Genomic DNA, 14431 nt, shown 5'->3' with positions numbered 1-14431 from the left:
CCCTGTTAACATACACACACCCCCCCCCAACATTGTTGTCTTTCTTCTGACTACTACTCTGCGCCAGTGGTGCAAGTACGGTGGTACGTCCGGTATGCCATACCAGTAAGATATTTATAGCTGGCATGGTGTAACGGAAAGACGGGGAGGAGCCCATACCCAGCCATTCCACGGAGCTGCTTCTCCTCCATCTGTACAGCAGCCCCACCAGAGGACAGGGCTGGGGGGTGGGGTGGAGCTGGGGGCGGTACAACTGCAGACGGAGCTGCTGGCATTCTGCACCTTTCCCCGCTGGGAACCACAGCTGTACTGCCCCCAGCCCCGCCCTTCAGCAGGGCTGCTGTACAGATGGAGGAGAGACAGCTCCATGGAAGGGCAAGGCTCTGCCAGGAACTGCAGTGGCAAAAGGAGCAGAACCTGGGGTCACTGGGCAGCCCCAGGCCGGCAGCGTCTCTGGCGTGGGTGTACCGCCCCCAGCCCTTTCACACAGCTGCATCTCCTGAGTCCTCCTGCCTAGGGCCTGTACAGCAGAAGCCTCCAGCGCAGCAGGAGGATGGATATGGATCATGGGGAGGGGACGGGAATAGCGTGGGGCTGGGGGCAAGGAGGAGTCACCTGGGGAGGGCACGTGCCCCCACCCCTTTTCTGCTTGGATGAAAGCCACGTTCTGGACTGTTACCCCATACGCTGATCCTTCTTCATCAGAATTTACCATTCCAGAACTGGCTAAAACTCTGCTTACAGGAGCAATCCTTGAGAGGAGTGTCGGATTTGGAAAGACATTCTTTTAACTCCAAAAAGGAAGTCTCATCTCGAAGAACCCACTCCTTCAGCATCTGTGTAAGCAGAGTCTCTACCCTGAAAGCTCCCATTGCAGATGCCAAGAAAGGATCTTCAACTCATTCAATGGGTCATCCTCAGTCCTCCAAATCAAGTTTGGTACTAGTTAGGAGTTCAGCACTGAAGCCCACTAATGCTTCCACCACCTCATGGCAGGGCAAATCTGAGCTTCACTCTGATGGCAACTCATGGCACTGATCATCTTCCTTGGAACAGGAGAGATCAGAGAAATTCAGAAAGAGTCCTCACTCTTCTAAACCAGGAGCCCAGAGAAACAAATTCTCTATCCAAACACAACGTCTTTACATCTGAGTTGTAAGCTCAGAAGTTGGCTGACTGGGTACTATGGAGCTAGAAGCATTTTAAAACAGCCAAATGCAAAGGGATCCATCTAGGAATTAAGAATTTAGGCCATACCTACAGAATGGGGAACTGTATTCTGGAAACCAGTGACTGAAAAGTATCTATGGGACATAGTGGATAAGCAGCTGAACATGAGCACCCAATATAATGCTGTGGGGAAAAAGGCTAATATGATACTTATACGTATAAACAGGGGAGTGCTGAGTAGGAAGGTTATTTTACCTCTATATAGGGCACTGGTGAGGCTGATAATGGAATACTGCATCCAATTCTGGTGTCCATGTTTCAAAAAGTATGTTGAAAAATTGGAGAGGGTGCAGAAAAGAACCACAAAAAATATGCAAGCATTGGAGAAAATGCTTTGCATTGCAAGACGCAAGACTTAAAGAGCTCAATTGTTTAATTTATCAAAAAGATTGAGAGATGACTTGACTGCAGTGTATAAGTATTTCCATGGGGAAAAATAGCAGGTATTTAGACTATACCAAAGAGGTCTTTAATCTAAAAAAGAAAGGCCTAACAAAAAACAGCATCTGGAAGCCGAAGCCAGACAAATTCAAATTGGAAATAAAGCACAATTTTTTAACAGTGAGGGTGATTAACCATTGAAAAAAACTATCAAGGGAAGTGGTGAATTCTTCTTTGAGTGATTGCTCACGTGTATTCCACAATAGGTTTGCATGCTCGCCACGTGCACCGGTGCCGGAAGTTTTTCCCCTAGCAGTACCCGTAGGGGAGCGCCCCAGCGACCCCTGGAGTGGTGCCTCCATGGCACGGTACAAGGGGCGTTGCGCACTCCCCCCACCCTCAGTTCCTTCTTCCCACCAGTGGAGGTGATTCGGAACTGCTCTGCTCCAGCTTTGCTGTAGCTCATCCACAAAACTGCTTGTTTGTTCAGTGTATGGTACCTTTAGTTAGTTTAGTTTAGCTAGAGCACCTGGGCCGGGGCATGCCCCATGCCTGAGGTTTTAAGTCGTGCTACACTTGTAGGCATTCTATGCCACTGAGTGATCTGCACGCAGACAGTCTGTGCTATTTGGGGGAAACCCATCTCAGCGATCGCTGCAAGATTTGCAAGTCGTTTAAGCCTCGGACCGAGAGAGAGGGACATTAGGCTCTGGGCTATTCTGATGGAGTCGGCGCTGACTCTGGCGCACCTTTCCAAGTCAGCACCGGGCACTGCAGTGTCAGTGTGTGGCGACACTTCGGCGCCATCGACTAGTCGGCACTGCTCCCCATCCACAGGGCACGCCAAGAAGGCTAGAAAGAGGCCTTCTTTGCCGCGGCACTGGAGTAAATCCGGGACAGAGGCTAGACCCATGTCAGGCAGTCCTCGATCCCAACCAACCACTAGGCCTCCCACTCAAGTTGAGCGGAGTAGCCTGGCCCATTCGGAGCAGGCCTCCCCGGATGTCCAGGTGCCCTCCACTCTGGAGGTCCTGCAGGCGGCCTGGGATGTTATGTCCATGCCACTACCAGGAGCACTGCTGATGTCGGCCCCGTGCTCCAGAGGTAAGCCACCACTGGGATCTCTGGAGTCGCCTCCAACTCGGTACCGGTCTCGGGAACATTCTCGACACCATTCGCAGCCCAGCGACCCGTCAGGGCAAAGTCTGCATGGATCGTTGTCGACGCCTACCAGGGTGTCTGGTTGGATTCCGTCTGACTGAGACTGTCGGCACCGCTCCACCTCGAGGAGCGAGCACCGATGAGACCGAGGTAGATGCCGCCAATGGTCCTCGTCTCGGAGGGATTATCGTAGCTGGTCACAGCACGGACGTCGATGTCGTTCCTGTTCGGCGTCCCACTCCAGAACCCCGCCATGGCACCGCCTCCGCAGCCCTGGGCGTCAGTCGCCGGCATCTCATCATTGCAGGTCCACCCACCGGAGCTAATCATGGAGCACCTGTTACTGATGGTACCAGTCCTCCATGTCAGGATCGCGGTGCTGTGGTCGGCGCTGCCGCTCCTCCCAGTCCGGGCACAGAGGCAGGTCGTATGTCAACCCGGCCTCCCTTCGTAGTTGTCCATCGATGGGCCAAGCCGAACAGCTGGCCCCGCTGGTGCCACAGCAGGTGCACTGGCACTGGGCCCCGTAGCCAGCCCAATGATACCTGTGGGAACCTTGGTGGCTGGAGCCTCAGAAGGGCCATCAGCCTCCCTCTCCAGACCTCTGAGGAAGGAGTCGGTGGAACGTACATCCTCAGCACTGTGCCTAGAGACCAACCTCCGGTGCCAGTGGACATCCAAGGTACCGCGCCGGCCTCCTCACCCTCCCCAGATGAGGCAATTACTCCTCCGCCTCCCTCTGTTCCGCTGGAGGACTTTAAGGCTCACCAAGAACTCTTAAAAAGGGTGGCATCAAGCCTGCACCTCCAAGCAGAGGTGATGGAGGAGCCCTCCAACTCCCTGTTTAATGTGCTGTCCTCCTCGGCACCAGGCAGGGTGGTCTTCCCTCTCCATGAAGGGGGGTGGGGGGGGTGGGCAAAATGTTCAAATGCCCTGTGGCAAACACCGGCCTCACTGGCCTCATCTCCAAGAGAGCAGAACACAAGTATTTTGTACCCGCCAAGGGACATGAATACTTATACGCCCACCCTGCTCCTAACTCCCTGGTGGTCGAGTCGGTCAAACACAGGGAGCGGCGGGGCCAGCCAGCCCCTACCCCAAAAAATAAAGATTGACGGAGGCTGGACTCATTTGGAAGGAAAATGTATTGGTCCTCGAGCTTCTAGTTACAAGTGGCGAACTACCAGGCTCTCTTGGGCCAGTATGAGTTCAATCTGTGGGGCTCCCTGCCCAAGTTCGAGGGCTCCCTCCAGCAGCGCAACAAGAAAGAGTTCAAAGTGCTGGTAGAGGAGGGTACAGCAGCTGCCAGGGCAACCCTGCAGGCAGCTTCAGATGCAGCGGACACAGCTGCACGGTCCATGGCCTCAGCAGTGTCCATGAGAAGGGCGTCGTGGCTCCTGCTCTCTGGGCTGTCCAACAACGCACAGACCTCCCGGCAGGACCTCCCATTTGACGGCAAAGCTCTGTTTGTGGAACAAAGGGATACAAAGCTGCATGGCCTGAAAGACTCCCACAGGACCCTCCAGACTCTGGGTCTCTATGTTCCGGCTCCAGCTCAACCTAAGTTCAAGCTGCAGCAGACTCTCACTCAGGCCACCCACCCAAAATATGAGACCACTTATAAGAAGTTGCAGGACTATGAGAAGCACCCACAGAGGCAGTCTCACCCTGCCCCCACAGCCTGAGTCCTCCAAGGGCAAGCAGGTGGGGAAAAGGCAGTTTTGACGGGACAGCTGGGGGCACCCTGCCAGTTCTCATCAGGGATCCACCCCCAATAAAGCTTCCCTTCTCCAATCGATTGTGCACTTTTCTCCCAGAGTGGTTGTGGCTGACCTCGGACTGATGGGTCCTCAACACCATCTCCCAGGGCTACATCCTCTAGTTTACTTCCTCCCCGCCCAACCACCCTCCACCCCCATCCCTCCTGGGAGACCCCTCGCACAAGGTCCTGCTCAAGCAGGAGGTGGGACGGCTCCTGGGCCTAGAAGCGGTGGAAGCGGTACTCGGGGAGTTCAAAGGCAAGGGGTACTACTCCTGCTATTTCCTTATCCTGAAGGCCAAAGCGGGGCTCAGGCCCCTCTTGGACCTGCAAGGCCTAAACCAGTACATGATGAAGCTCAAGTTCCGCATTGTCTCCCTGGCCTCCATCATCCCCTCCCTGGATGCCGGGGACTGGTATGCCGCCCTCGAGCTGCAGGATGTGTACTTCCACATTCATATGTTCAAGGGGCATAGACACTTCCTCCATTTCACGGTGGGGCAGGAACACTACCAATTTATGGTCCTCCCGTTTGGCCTATCCACTGCCCCCAGGGTATTTATGAAATGTATGTTGGTGGTGGCGGCCCACCTCAGGCGCCGAAGGTCCAGACCTTCCCCTATCTGGACGACTGGTTGGTCAAGAGCAGCTCCCGGTCGAAGGTATGGGATCACCTGGCACTCCTTCAGTCCATGTGCCCCACTTTGGGCCTGTTGGTAAACAACACCAAGTCCACATTAGTCCCGGTTCAATGCATATTGTTAATTGGGGCGGTCCTGGACACCTCATCGGCCAGAGCCTCCCTCTCACCGGACAGGTTCAAGACCTTGAAGGGGCTCATCAACTCGTCACAAGGTTTCCAGTGACAACGGCCAGAGCGTGCCTCCAGCTCTTGGGTCATATGTTGGCATGCACATATGTGATCCGTCATGCCAGACTCTGCCCCTCCAGCTCTGGTTGGACTCGGAGTTCTCCCAGGCCAGGGACAGGATGGACAAAGTCCTCACGGTACCCAAACCAGTGATCATCTCCCTATGGTGGTGGTCTTCCCCGAGAAACATGCTTCAGGGGTAGAGCCCTGGAGCTGGTGTCCGACGTGTCAGACCTGGGATAGGGGGCCCATGTGGGGAATGTTCATACCCAAGGTCTGTGATGAGCTCAGGCTCTGACCCTCCACATAAATGTCATGGAGCCCAGCGTGGTACAACTGGTGTGCATGGCCTTCCGCTCACACCTGGAGGGCCAGGAGGTCAGGGTCCTCACGAACAACACAGTCTCAATGTTCTACATCAACAGGCAAGGCGAGGCCCAATCTTCTGCCCTCTGCTGCGAAGCCCTCAGGCTGTGGGACTTTTGTATAATCCATGACATCCGCCTGCAGGCCTTCCATCTGCCGGGCGCCCGGAACAAGAGGGTGGATCACTTGAGCAAGGACTTCTCCTCTCAGCACGAGTGGTCTCTCCGCCCAGAGGTGGTGCACAGACTTTTCCAAGTGTGGGGAACTCCTCAGGTGGACCTGTTCACGACTCGTCAGAACCGTCTCTGTCCCCGATTCTACTCCAGGGGTGGGGCTGGAATGGGGCGCTATCTCCGATGCCTTCCTCCTGTCCTGGTCAGGCCAGTTTCTTTATGCCTTTCCCCTGTTCCTGCTGATCGGCAAGGTCTTGGAAAAAATAAAGACGGACAAGGCCCGGGTCCTTCTGATTGCCCCGGCATGATCCAGACAGCCATGGCCGTTGCCGTCCCACCAGGATCAGGGCTGCTTCCTCCACCCCAACCTAGTGGCACTCCACCTCACGGAGTGGCTGCTCAGTGGTTAGGTAGGTAGGAAAGGACATGCTCGGAAGGGGTTCAGCGCGTCCTCCTAGAAAGTAGGCGGCCCTCCATGCGCCAAGCCTACTTGGCAAAGTGGTCTCGGTTTTCCAGGTGGGTGGACAAGTGGTGCGTTTCCGCAGTGGCCACCCCAATCCAGCTTATCCTGGACTACCTCCTTCACTTTAGAGCCCAGGGCCTGGTGCCCTCGTCAGTCAAGGTGCACCTGGTGGCCATATTGGCCTTCCATCCACCGGTGCAGGGCCACACAGTATTCTCCCATGCTATGACTGGCCGATTCCTTAAGGGTTTGGATCATCTCTCCCCATATGTTAGGCCCCCAGTTCAGCAGTGAGTCCTAAACTTGGGTCCTCATGGGGCCCCCGTTTGAGCTGCTAGCCATGTGCTCCTGGTCACACTTTTTTTTTTTTTTTTTTTTTTTTTTTTTTTAAATAATTGGAGATATACCAATCTCCTAGAACTGGAAGGGACCTTGAAAGGTCATCAAGTCCAGCCCCCTGCCTTCACTAGCAGGACCAATTTTTGCCCCAGATCCCTAAGTGGCCCCCTCAAGGATTGAACTCACAACCCTGGGTTTAGCAGGCCAATGCTCAAACCACTGAGCTATCCCTCCCCCTCCACCTTTCATGGAAGGTGGCCTTTCTGGTTGCAATCACGTCAGGTGCCCTGACCTCCGAGCTCCCGTACACGATGTTTCATAAAGATAAGGTCCAGCTTTGCCCACACCCCTCGTTCCTCCCGAAGGTGGTCTCTGCCTATCACATGGGTCAGGACATTTTTCTGCCGGTCCTCTGCCCCAAGCCTCATGCGTCCAGTGAGGAGCGCTGCCTCCACACGCTGGATGTGAGACGGGCTCTGGCTTTCTACCTGGAGCGGACTAAGCCGTTCAGAAAGTCCTCCCAACTGTTCATTGCCTCAGCTGAGCACATGAAAAGTCAGCTGATCTCCACTCAGCGGATCTCCAACTGGACCACCTCGTGCATCCGTACCTGTTATGACCTGGTGGGAATCCCTCCACCAATTGTAAAGGTGCACTCGACTCAGGCGCAGGCCTCATCAGCTGCCTTTTTTGGCCCATGTCCCCCTTCAGGACATTTGTAGGGCTGCCACGTAGTCTTCAGTTCACACGTTCACCTCGCACTATGCGATCATCTCCCAGACAAGGGATGACGCCAGGTTCAGCAGAGCTGTGCTCTGTCCTGAGAATTTGTGGACTCCTACCCACTTCCAACAGATATAGCTTGGAATCACCTTTTGTGGAATACACATGAGGAATCATTCAAAGAAGAAAAGACAGTTACTTTTCCGTAACTGGTGTTCTTCAAGATGTGTTGCTCATGTCTGTTCCACATCCCGCCCTCCTTCCCTTCTCTCGGAGTTGTCTGGCAAGGGGGAACTGAGGGTGGGGGGAAGCACGCAGCACCCCTTATACCATGCCATGGAGGTGCCACTCCAGGGGTCGCTGGGGCGCTCCCCTATGGGTACTGCTAAGGGAAAAACTTCCAGCACCAGTGCACACAGGCATGCCTATTGTGGAATAGACATGAGCAACACATCTCGAAGAACACCAGTTATGGAAAAGGTAACTGTCTTTTCTCCAGCTCTTCATGTCTTCAGACCATGACTGGATGCCTTTCTGGAATTTATTTTTTAGTTAAATACAAGTTACTGGGATCAATATAGGAGTAACTGTGTGAAATTTAAGCGCTTGTGGTACACAGAAGGTCAGACGTGATGATCTAACGGGTCCCTTCTGGCCTTAAACTCTGTGAGTCTGTGAAGTCCCTACAAAATTATTGTATAGTTCCATGTGGGGAAAAAAAAATCCATCTCGGCTTCACTACATTTTGCAAATCTATTAGAAGACCTTACTCCCAAGATTTTGAACTGCAGCTTTCAACTGAAGCTATCGGGCCTACCCATTATTTCTATCAATCCTTATTTCTGCAGTCCTTATTTAGATAACTGTAGGTACAACTCCTCAGAACCATTTATTAATCTGGCAACTGCTACCTCATTACCATAAGTGAGATTCACACAGACAAAGCCTTGAACGATGAATGGTTATTTACCTTACCAGTAACTTTTGTTCTTTGAAATTTTTTTTTTCCATCTGAGTCCCATGACCTGCCCTCATCCCTGCTCCATCAGAGTCCATTTCTTCTGGGTTTATGATTTAGCAAGGGTCAGGGCCACTCTACCATGTATGCCCTTGGATCAGAGGGCATGTGGACACGCAGGAGGCTCGTCAAAAAATTCCAGTCATACATGTGAGGCACATGCACTCCATAAGTGGGACATAGACAAAATATCTCTAAGAACAAGTTTTTGCAAGATAAGTAATCATTCAGCCTCATAAAACCTCTCTTTCTATTTTTGCCTTTCCGCACTTTGCTATGAGTGCTAGCAATAAAGTTAAAGCAACTATATCTGAAGTGCTCTGTGCAGGTGATTCATAAATTGACGTATAGGTCAATTTTATTCCCTTTTAAGCATAGGGAGAGCAGAATGGACAACATAGAAGATGAAGATGACTTTAAACCTCTCCTCCCTCCCCCCCCAGAAAAAATGGCGTATATCTTGTTATGACCTCCTATGCTGCAGAATGAAGATGGGGACTCCTGCAAATTTTGACTACAACAATGGGACTGCTATTCTTTTAGGTTCTTCTCGTGTTCTCTTGCCTTCTTTTGCATTACATAAGTCCTATCTTCCATGTGTCTCATTATACCTATATAATAAGATTTCAGGATTGTCACTCTGTCTCTGAAGCCAGTTATCTGTCAGTCAGTGTGAAGCAATGGAAATAGCTACAGGGATGGCTGAGCTCTTTTTGTTCAGAATATCACCAGGTTCAATCATCACTGGGTTTCATAGTCTGTTACTGTCTGATTTTTACATTCTCAGACATTTTGACGTTACATCCTTGCAGTGTACAGCTACAGTAAGGCCATGCCAAGAGTCCTAGACTATTATGATATCAGAGGTAACTCAGCCAGTCACCACCCTTATTCTGTAGTTTATTTGCATGCCACAGTTTCATTGGTTGTGTGAGGAAAACTGCAGAGGTGGTAGATTACTTGGCCCAGCTGCCACACCCATGTGTCCAGCTGCCACCTGCACAAAGCAACACAATCACGCACATAGCAACACAACTAGCATACACAATAACCACAAACATGCGTGCCCCTCACCACAGCAGACACTCCTCATTTACCATCCACACAACTGTTCCAGCACAACCCCCCAAGACACAAATCAACACAGTAACCCACACAGCAACACAGCCAGCACACAAAATAACCCCAAACATCTCTCTGAAGCCTAGAATGTCTGAGTCACTGTGAAGTGATAGAAACAGTTACAAGCATAGTTGAGTGCTCTTTGTGTTTAGAATATCACCAAATTCATTTATCACTGAGATTCATAATCTGTTAACCTCCAATTTTTAAGTTCTCTGCCATTTTCAGCCTCTTTACTCACGTGAGTATGAATTGTACCTGTGTGACAGCTTTCGGCTATTAGTATTCTTGTAACGATCATGTTTGTTGAGTGTAGTAAACCAGTTCTGATAGATTAGTTAATGTGTATTAAAAAATTTTAAATATTTAATTGCATTTAATTAGAATTTTTTAAACCCTGTTTTAAATAGATGTTTTAGACAGAATGAGGTTTTTCAATTGATTTAGCAAGGTGTGAGGATGTGTTCAGATATCAGTGCAATGAAAGACTGCTGTACGCTAATCTACACAAATCTACACTACAGTGCTACATCTGCGCAGCTGTACTGATGCAGCTGTAGCATGTCTAGTGAAGACACGCTATGCCAATGGGAGAGTGCTCTCCATCAGCATAATTACTCCACCTCAGCAAGAAGCGGAAGCTGTGTCATCAGGAGAGTGTTTCCCACCAACATAGCGCCGGTGTGGACAGCACAAAACTTGTGTTGCTCAGGGGACAGGCTTTTTCACACCACTGAGAGACATAAGTTCTATCAACTTAGGCTGTAGGATAGACCTTCCCTAAAGAATAGTGCAGCCCTCACACACCTAGCACTCCAGGGAAATGAAGCACAATCCCTCCCCAAGCTTTTCTGGAATGGTGCAGTGATCTGACATATTCAAGTACTGTTAATATAGCACAGGGATCAGCAACCTTTGGCACGTGGCCCATCAGGGAAATCCACTGGCGTACCGGGATGGTTTGTTTACTTGCAGCATCTGCAGGTTCGGCTGATCGCAGCTCCCACTGGCCGTGGTTCGCCGTTCTGGGCTAATGGGGGCTGCAGGAAGCAGTGGCCAGCACATCCCTCGGCCCACACCACTTCCCGCAGCCCCCATTGGCCTGGAATAATGAACAGTGGGAACTCCAATCGGCCGACCTGCAGACGCTGCGGGTAAACAAACCATCCCAGCCCGTCAGTGGATTTCTCTGATGGGCCGCGTGCCAAAGGTTAAGGATCCCTAATATAGCATATTTGTATGTAAAATACTACGAGGCATAGTGTGAATATAGCAATTGCTAGAATTTGCACTTTGCTGCCTCCAAAGTCAGTGTTCTTTATGATCTGAAAATTGCTTCTTATGACTTGAGCTCTCCAAGGTATTTTACAGTTCAAGTCATGTCTGAGTAAATATGAGCACAACACTTTGTGGCAAGGTGCCAGTGCCAGTTAATTAATACAGAACAGAAGCTTTTGTGGCATGAAAAGGAAACCCTTTTTCACAAAGAGGTTTTGTTTGTTTCCTTTCCATCATCACTTCAATAGAAAAAAATAAAAATCAGGCATTTCACAATGAGGAAAACTGTACTTACGAAGTGAAATGTTTTAGTTGAATTAGTAAATGAATATATTATCTGTTAATATACTTTCTTACTAGAGGAGCAGTTGTGGAAGGCTGGATATTGGAAGGGGAGGAGGACAATAGTGACAGTTTTCCTCTCGTAGAAGAAAATTATCAGTGAAATGTGAATAGCTCTAAGTATCCAAAAGTTAGATGGTCTTTGTTTTAGTGATAGTAGCTTCCATGTAACAAAAATGTCTGTTTTTTAGATGACTTCTACAGATATACAGAAATGTATCCAGACTTTGCAGAAGAGTATCTGTACCATGATCAGATGGAAGTTGAGAATTGTTTGAAGACTTCTCTTCCAGCCCCTAATGGATTCTGTACTGACTTCAGCCCAGAAAATGCTGACGATAAAAAGAATCCCCTGCAGAAGAAACTGAATTAATACTGCAGCCATCCTACTCCTCTCCTGGTGAGAGGAATATTTCCTTTCCTGGAATCTTCATAGTCACTCCAACTATACAGCAACTATAACTTTTGTGTGTGAAAGATTTACTACCTTAATACTGTTCTTTAATTCCCACATGCTGTATTTATCAATATCTTCAAGTTTAATTGTCAGGAGATGGGTTTTATTTTATTTTTTTCAGAAAGGTCTTTGAAAGCCAATAATGTGATGTGCTTCATTATTAATGTGCATACTTAAAGGGAAGCTACATATTTATTTATATTTGATTGGTTAGTTTCATGTACAGAATGTTGCACAAAGTGTGCATGTATAATGAATTGTAGCTAATATGGTGGTGAGTGCACTTTGGTGATTAGTTTTTTTCCCTGTTTAGGAAGATATTTATTTAGGGCCAGATTTGCTGTCCTTATTCACATAGCAGTCTCACCAATTTCAGTAGGATTATTCTCATGAGAAAAGCAAGCACATTTTGGCCCCTTGTGTTGGTTTCAGTAAATAATGCAAGAAACAATTATGATTTTTTTTTTGACCAAGGATTACTTGCTTTTTATTTTTATTGTTAAATGATAAAGTTGTCTTTGTCTTTCAGTCCATTACATGGTAGAATCAAAAGGGAAGGGGCTTTAGCTCTCATACATTTATTCTCATATACTTATCTGCAGAACACAGTGAAATATGGAATGCTTTCAAAACAGACATGATATGTCTATGTGTACAAATGTGTGGCAAACTATGCTTTCCATGTTTTTCTGTAAAATTATTCAAATATTTCCACTTATTAACTATATGAGGAATTTATTATAAACTAATTGCTTATGTATATAATTTAGATATTAACCAGGAATCACACAGGTGCAGCTTCTTTGGTAAAAATCTGACAACAGATACACATGCACATGTGTGCATATACAGTCAAATACATGTTGTAATATGGAATAATAATTTGTATCAGCATGAATTTGGAAAGACTGCATTAGTTAGGAGTGGCAAAGCCATAAGTGAGTTATATAAGACATCCCAAAGGAATGCCTTAAAACTTGATATTACCATGGTGTATATTCTATATGATGCAGAAGTTACCCCCCTCCCCCCCAAAAAAAAATTACAAATGTTTTACAGAAGTTTTAAAAAATGTTATTGGCACTATTTCTTATTTCTTTCCTTTTGTAAATCCAGGTACTTTAGTTACAAGGAATAAAACTGAGCAGGGCTCAGAGGGAGAGAGAAATCAAAACTAATATAAAAAAATTCCCAAAATGATGTAGTTTTTCTGAATATAAAAACATCAGAAGTTGAAAGCCCAAAATGTGCCTTTAAGGGCTAGAAGTAATGCTGGGTCCCAATGGGACCAAAGGAATTTCTCTCCTTAATGGTAAAAATTCTTAATCCTGCACGGTTAGTAACCCCATTACTAACCCTGTAGAGCTGCACTATATCAGACTTTAAAACTCAGGCATTTTTATAACTAGAAAAGCAGCCACTGACTTAGGATTTGAATTTTGTCCATCCTGGGCCAACAAACCGTGCTAATTTCAGGCCATGGGTGGAGAGGGGAGAGAGAAGGAGGAGGAAACCTTTCTCTGGCAGGTTGGTTTTTTAAAATGGCAGTTGCTTGAAACTGGTTACGGTTTCGAATGTGTTCTGGAGAGACATATTAACATGTGGAGGGCAGATGATTTCATTAAAAGTAAGTAATAAATTATTGCACATATATATGCAAATTATCATACAAGTAGCACATTGGTGTGTATGGTATGCTACATACTATACATACCATACAGTAAAACCTCAGAGTTATGAACACCAGAATTACAAACTGACCAGTCAACCACACACCTCATCTGGAACCAGAAGTACGCGATCAGGCAGCAGCAGAGACACACACAAAAATACAGTACAGCACTGTGTTAAATGTAAACTACTAAAAAGAAAGGGAAAGTTTTTTTTAAAAAAAGATTTGACCAGGTAAGGAAACTGTGCTTATTTCATTTAAATTAAGATGGTAAAAAACAGCATTTTTCTTCTGCATAGTAAAGTTTCAAAGCTATATTAGGCCAATGTCCAGCTGTAAACTTGAAAGAATGTTTTGTTCAGCGTAATGAACATTTCAGAGCTACAAACAGCCTCCGTTCCCGAGGTGTTTGTAACTTTGAAGTTCTCCTGTATATGTGGACGTGCTCTCTCTATGTGGTATATTGTGTAACAAAATGTAAAATTACCGTAATATTAATTAATGCCTAACCTACATTTTGCTTACTTATCCTCCTCCCCCTCCCACTCCCAGCCCCAGGACTTGCTCTAACATTATAAATTTCTGAGCAGCTTCAACCAGCCACCATTTTTAAAAGGAAATTAACCTGAGAGAAAAAAATTCCTTCTTTTCCCCAGATAGGGAATTCTACCGACACATTGAAGCCACAGTGGACTGAGAAACACAGTGAACAATATTCGGTCCTGAAACACTGACAGATTTAAAATCCAGTAACTTGCAGCAAGACAGGGCTAAAAATGAGAGTTTTTAGATGCTTGAAAAATATTGAAATTTTGACATTTTTAGGTATAATACAAGAAAAAATATTCTGGGTTAATTTTAGATGTTGTTTTGGCACCTTCTGGCACTCTTACATTTGGGCTAATGCTCTCTGCAGCACCTAGATTTACAGGTGGAGGAATATAAAAACGTTCCAATAATTTTAATTTAAAATCATTTCTCTGTGACACGTGGGATATACAGAATACATGGTGCAATGAGGTTTAATGTTTTTATCAGGAATCATTTGTGATGACCTACATAAATTGCTTATTGCA

At 47.5% G+C, this 14431-nt stretch overlaps 1 protein-coding gene across 1 annotated transcript in view; it reads left to right on the top strand.

Moving 5' to 3' along the window:
* Positions 1 to 13520, top strand: part of LPCAT1 (lysophosphatidylcholine acyltransferase 1) — a 166552-nt gene extending 153032 nt beyond the window's left edge. Inside the window, exon 14 of the mRNA XM_045002927.1 lies at positions 11418 to 13520. Within this exon, the coding sequence (XP_044858862.1) occupies positions 11418 to 11599 (182 nt within the window). The 3' untranslated portion in view covers positions 11600 to 13520. The remainder of the gene's footprint in view (positions 1 to 11417) is intronic.
* Positions 13521 to 14431: the final 911 nt, after the last annotated feature.

Source organism: Mauremys mutica, chromosome 2, assembly GCF_020497125.1.
Source record: "Mauremys mutica isolate MM-2020 ecotype Southern chromosome 2, ASM2049712v1, whole genome shotgun sequence".
Taxonomy (NCBI): Eukaryota; Metazoa; Chordata; order Testudines; family Geoemydidae; genus Mauremys; species Mauremys mutica.
Note: the sequence above shows the minus strand (reverse complement) of the source record. Positions and strands in the feature narration are given on the sequence as shown.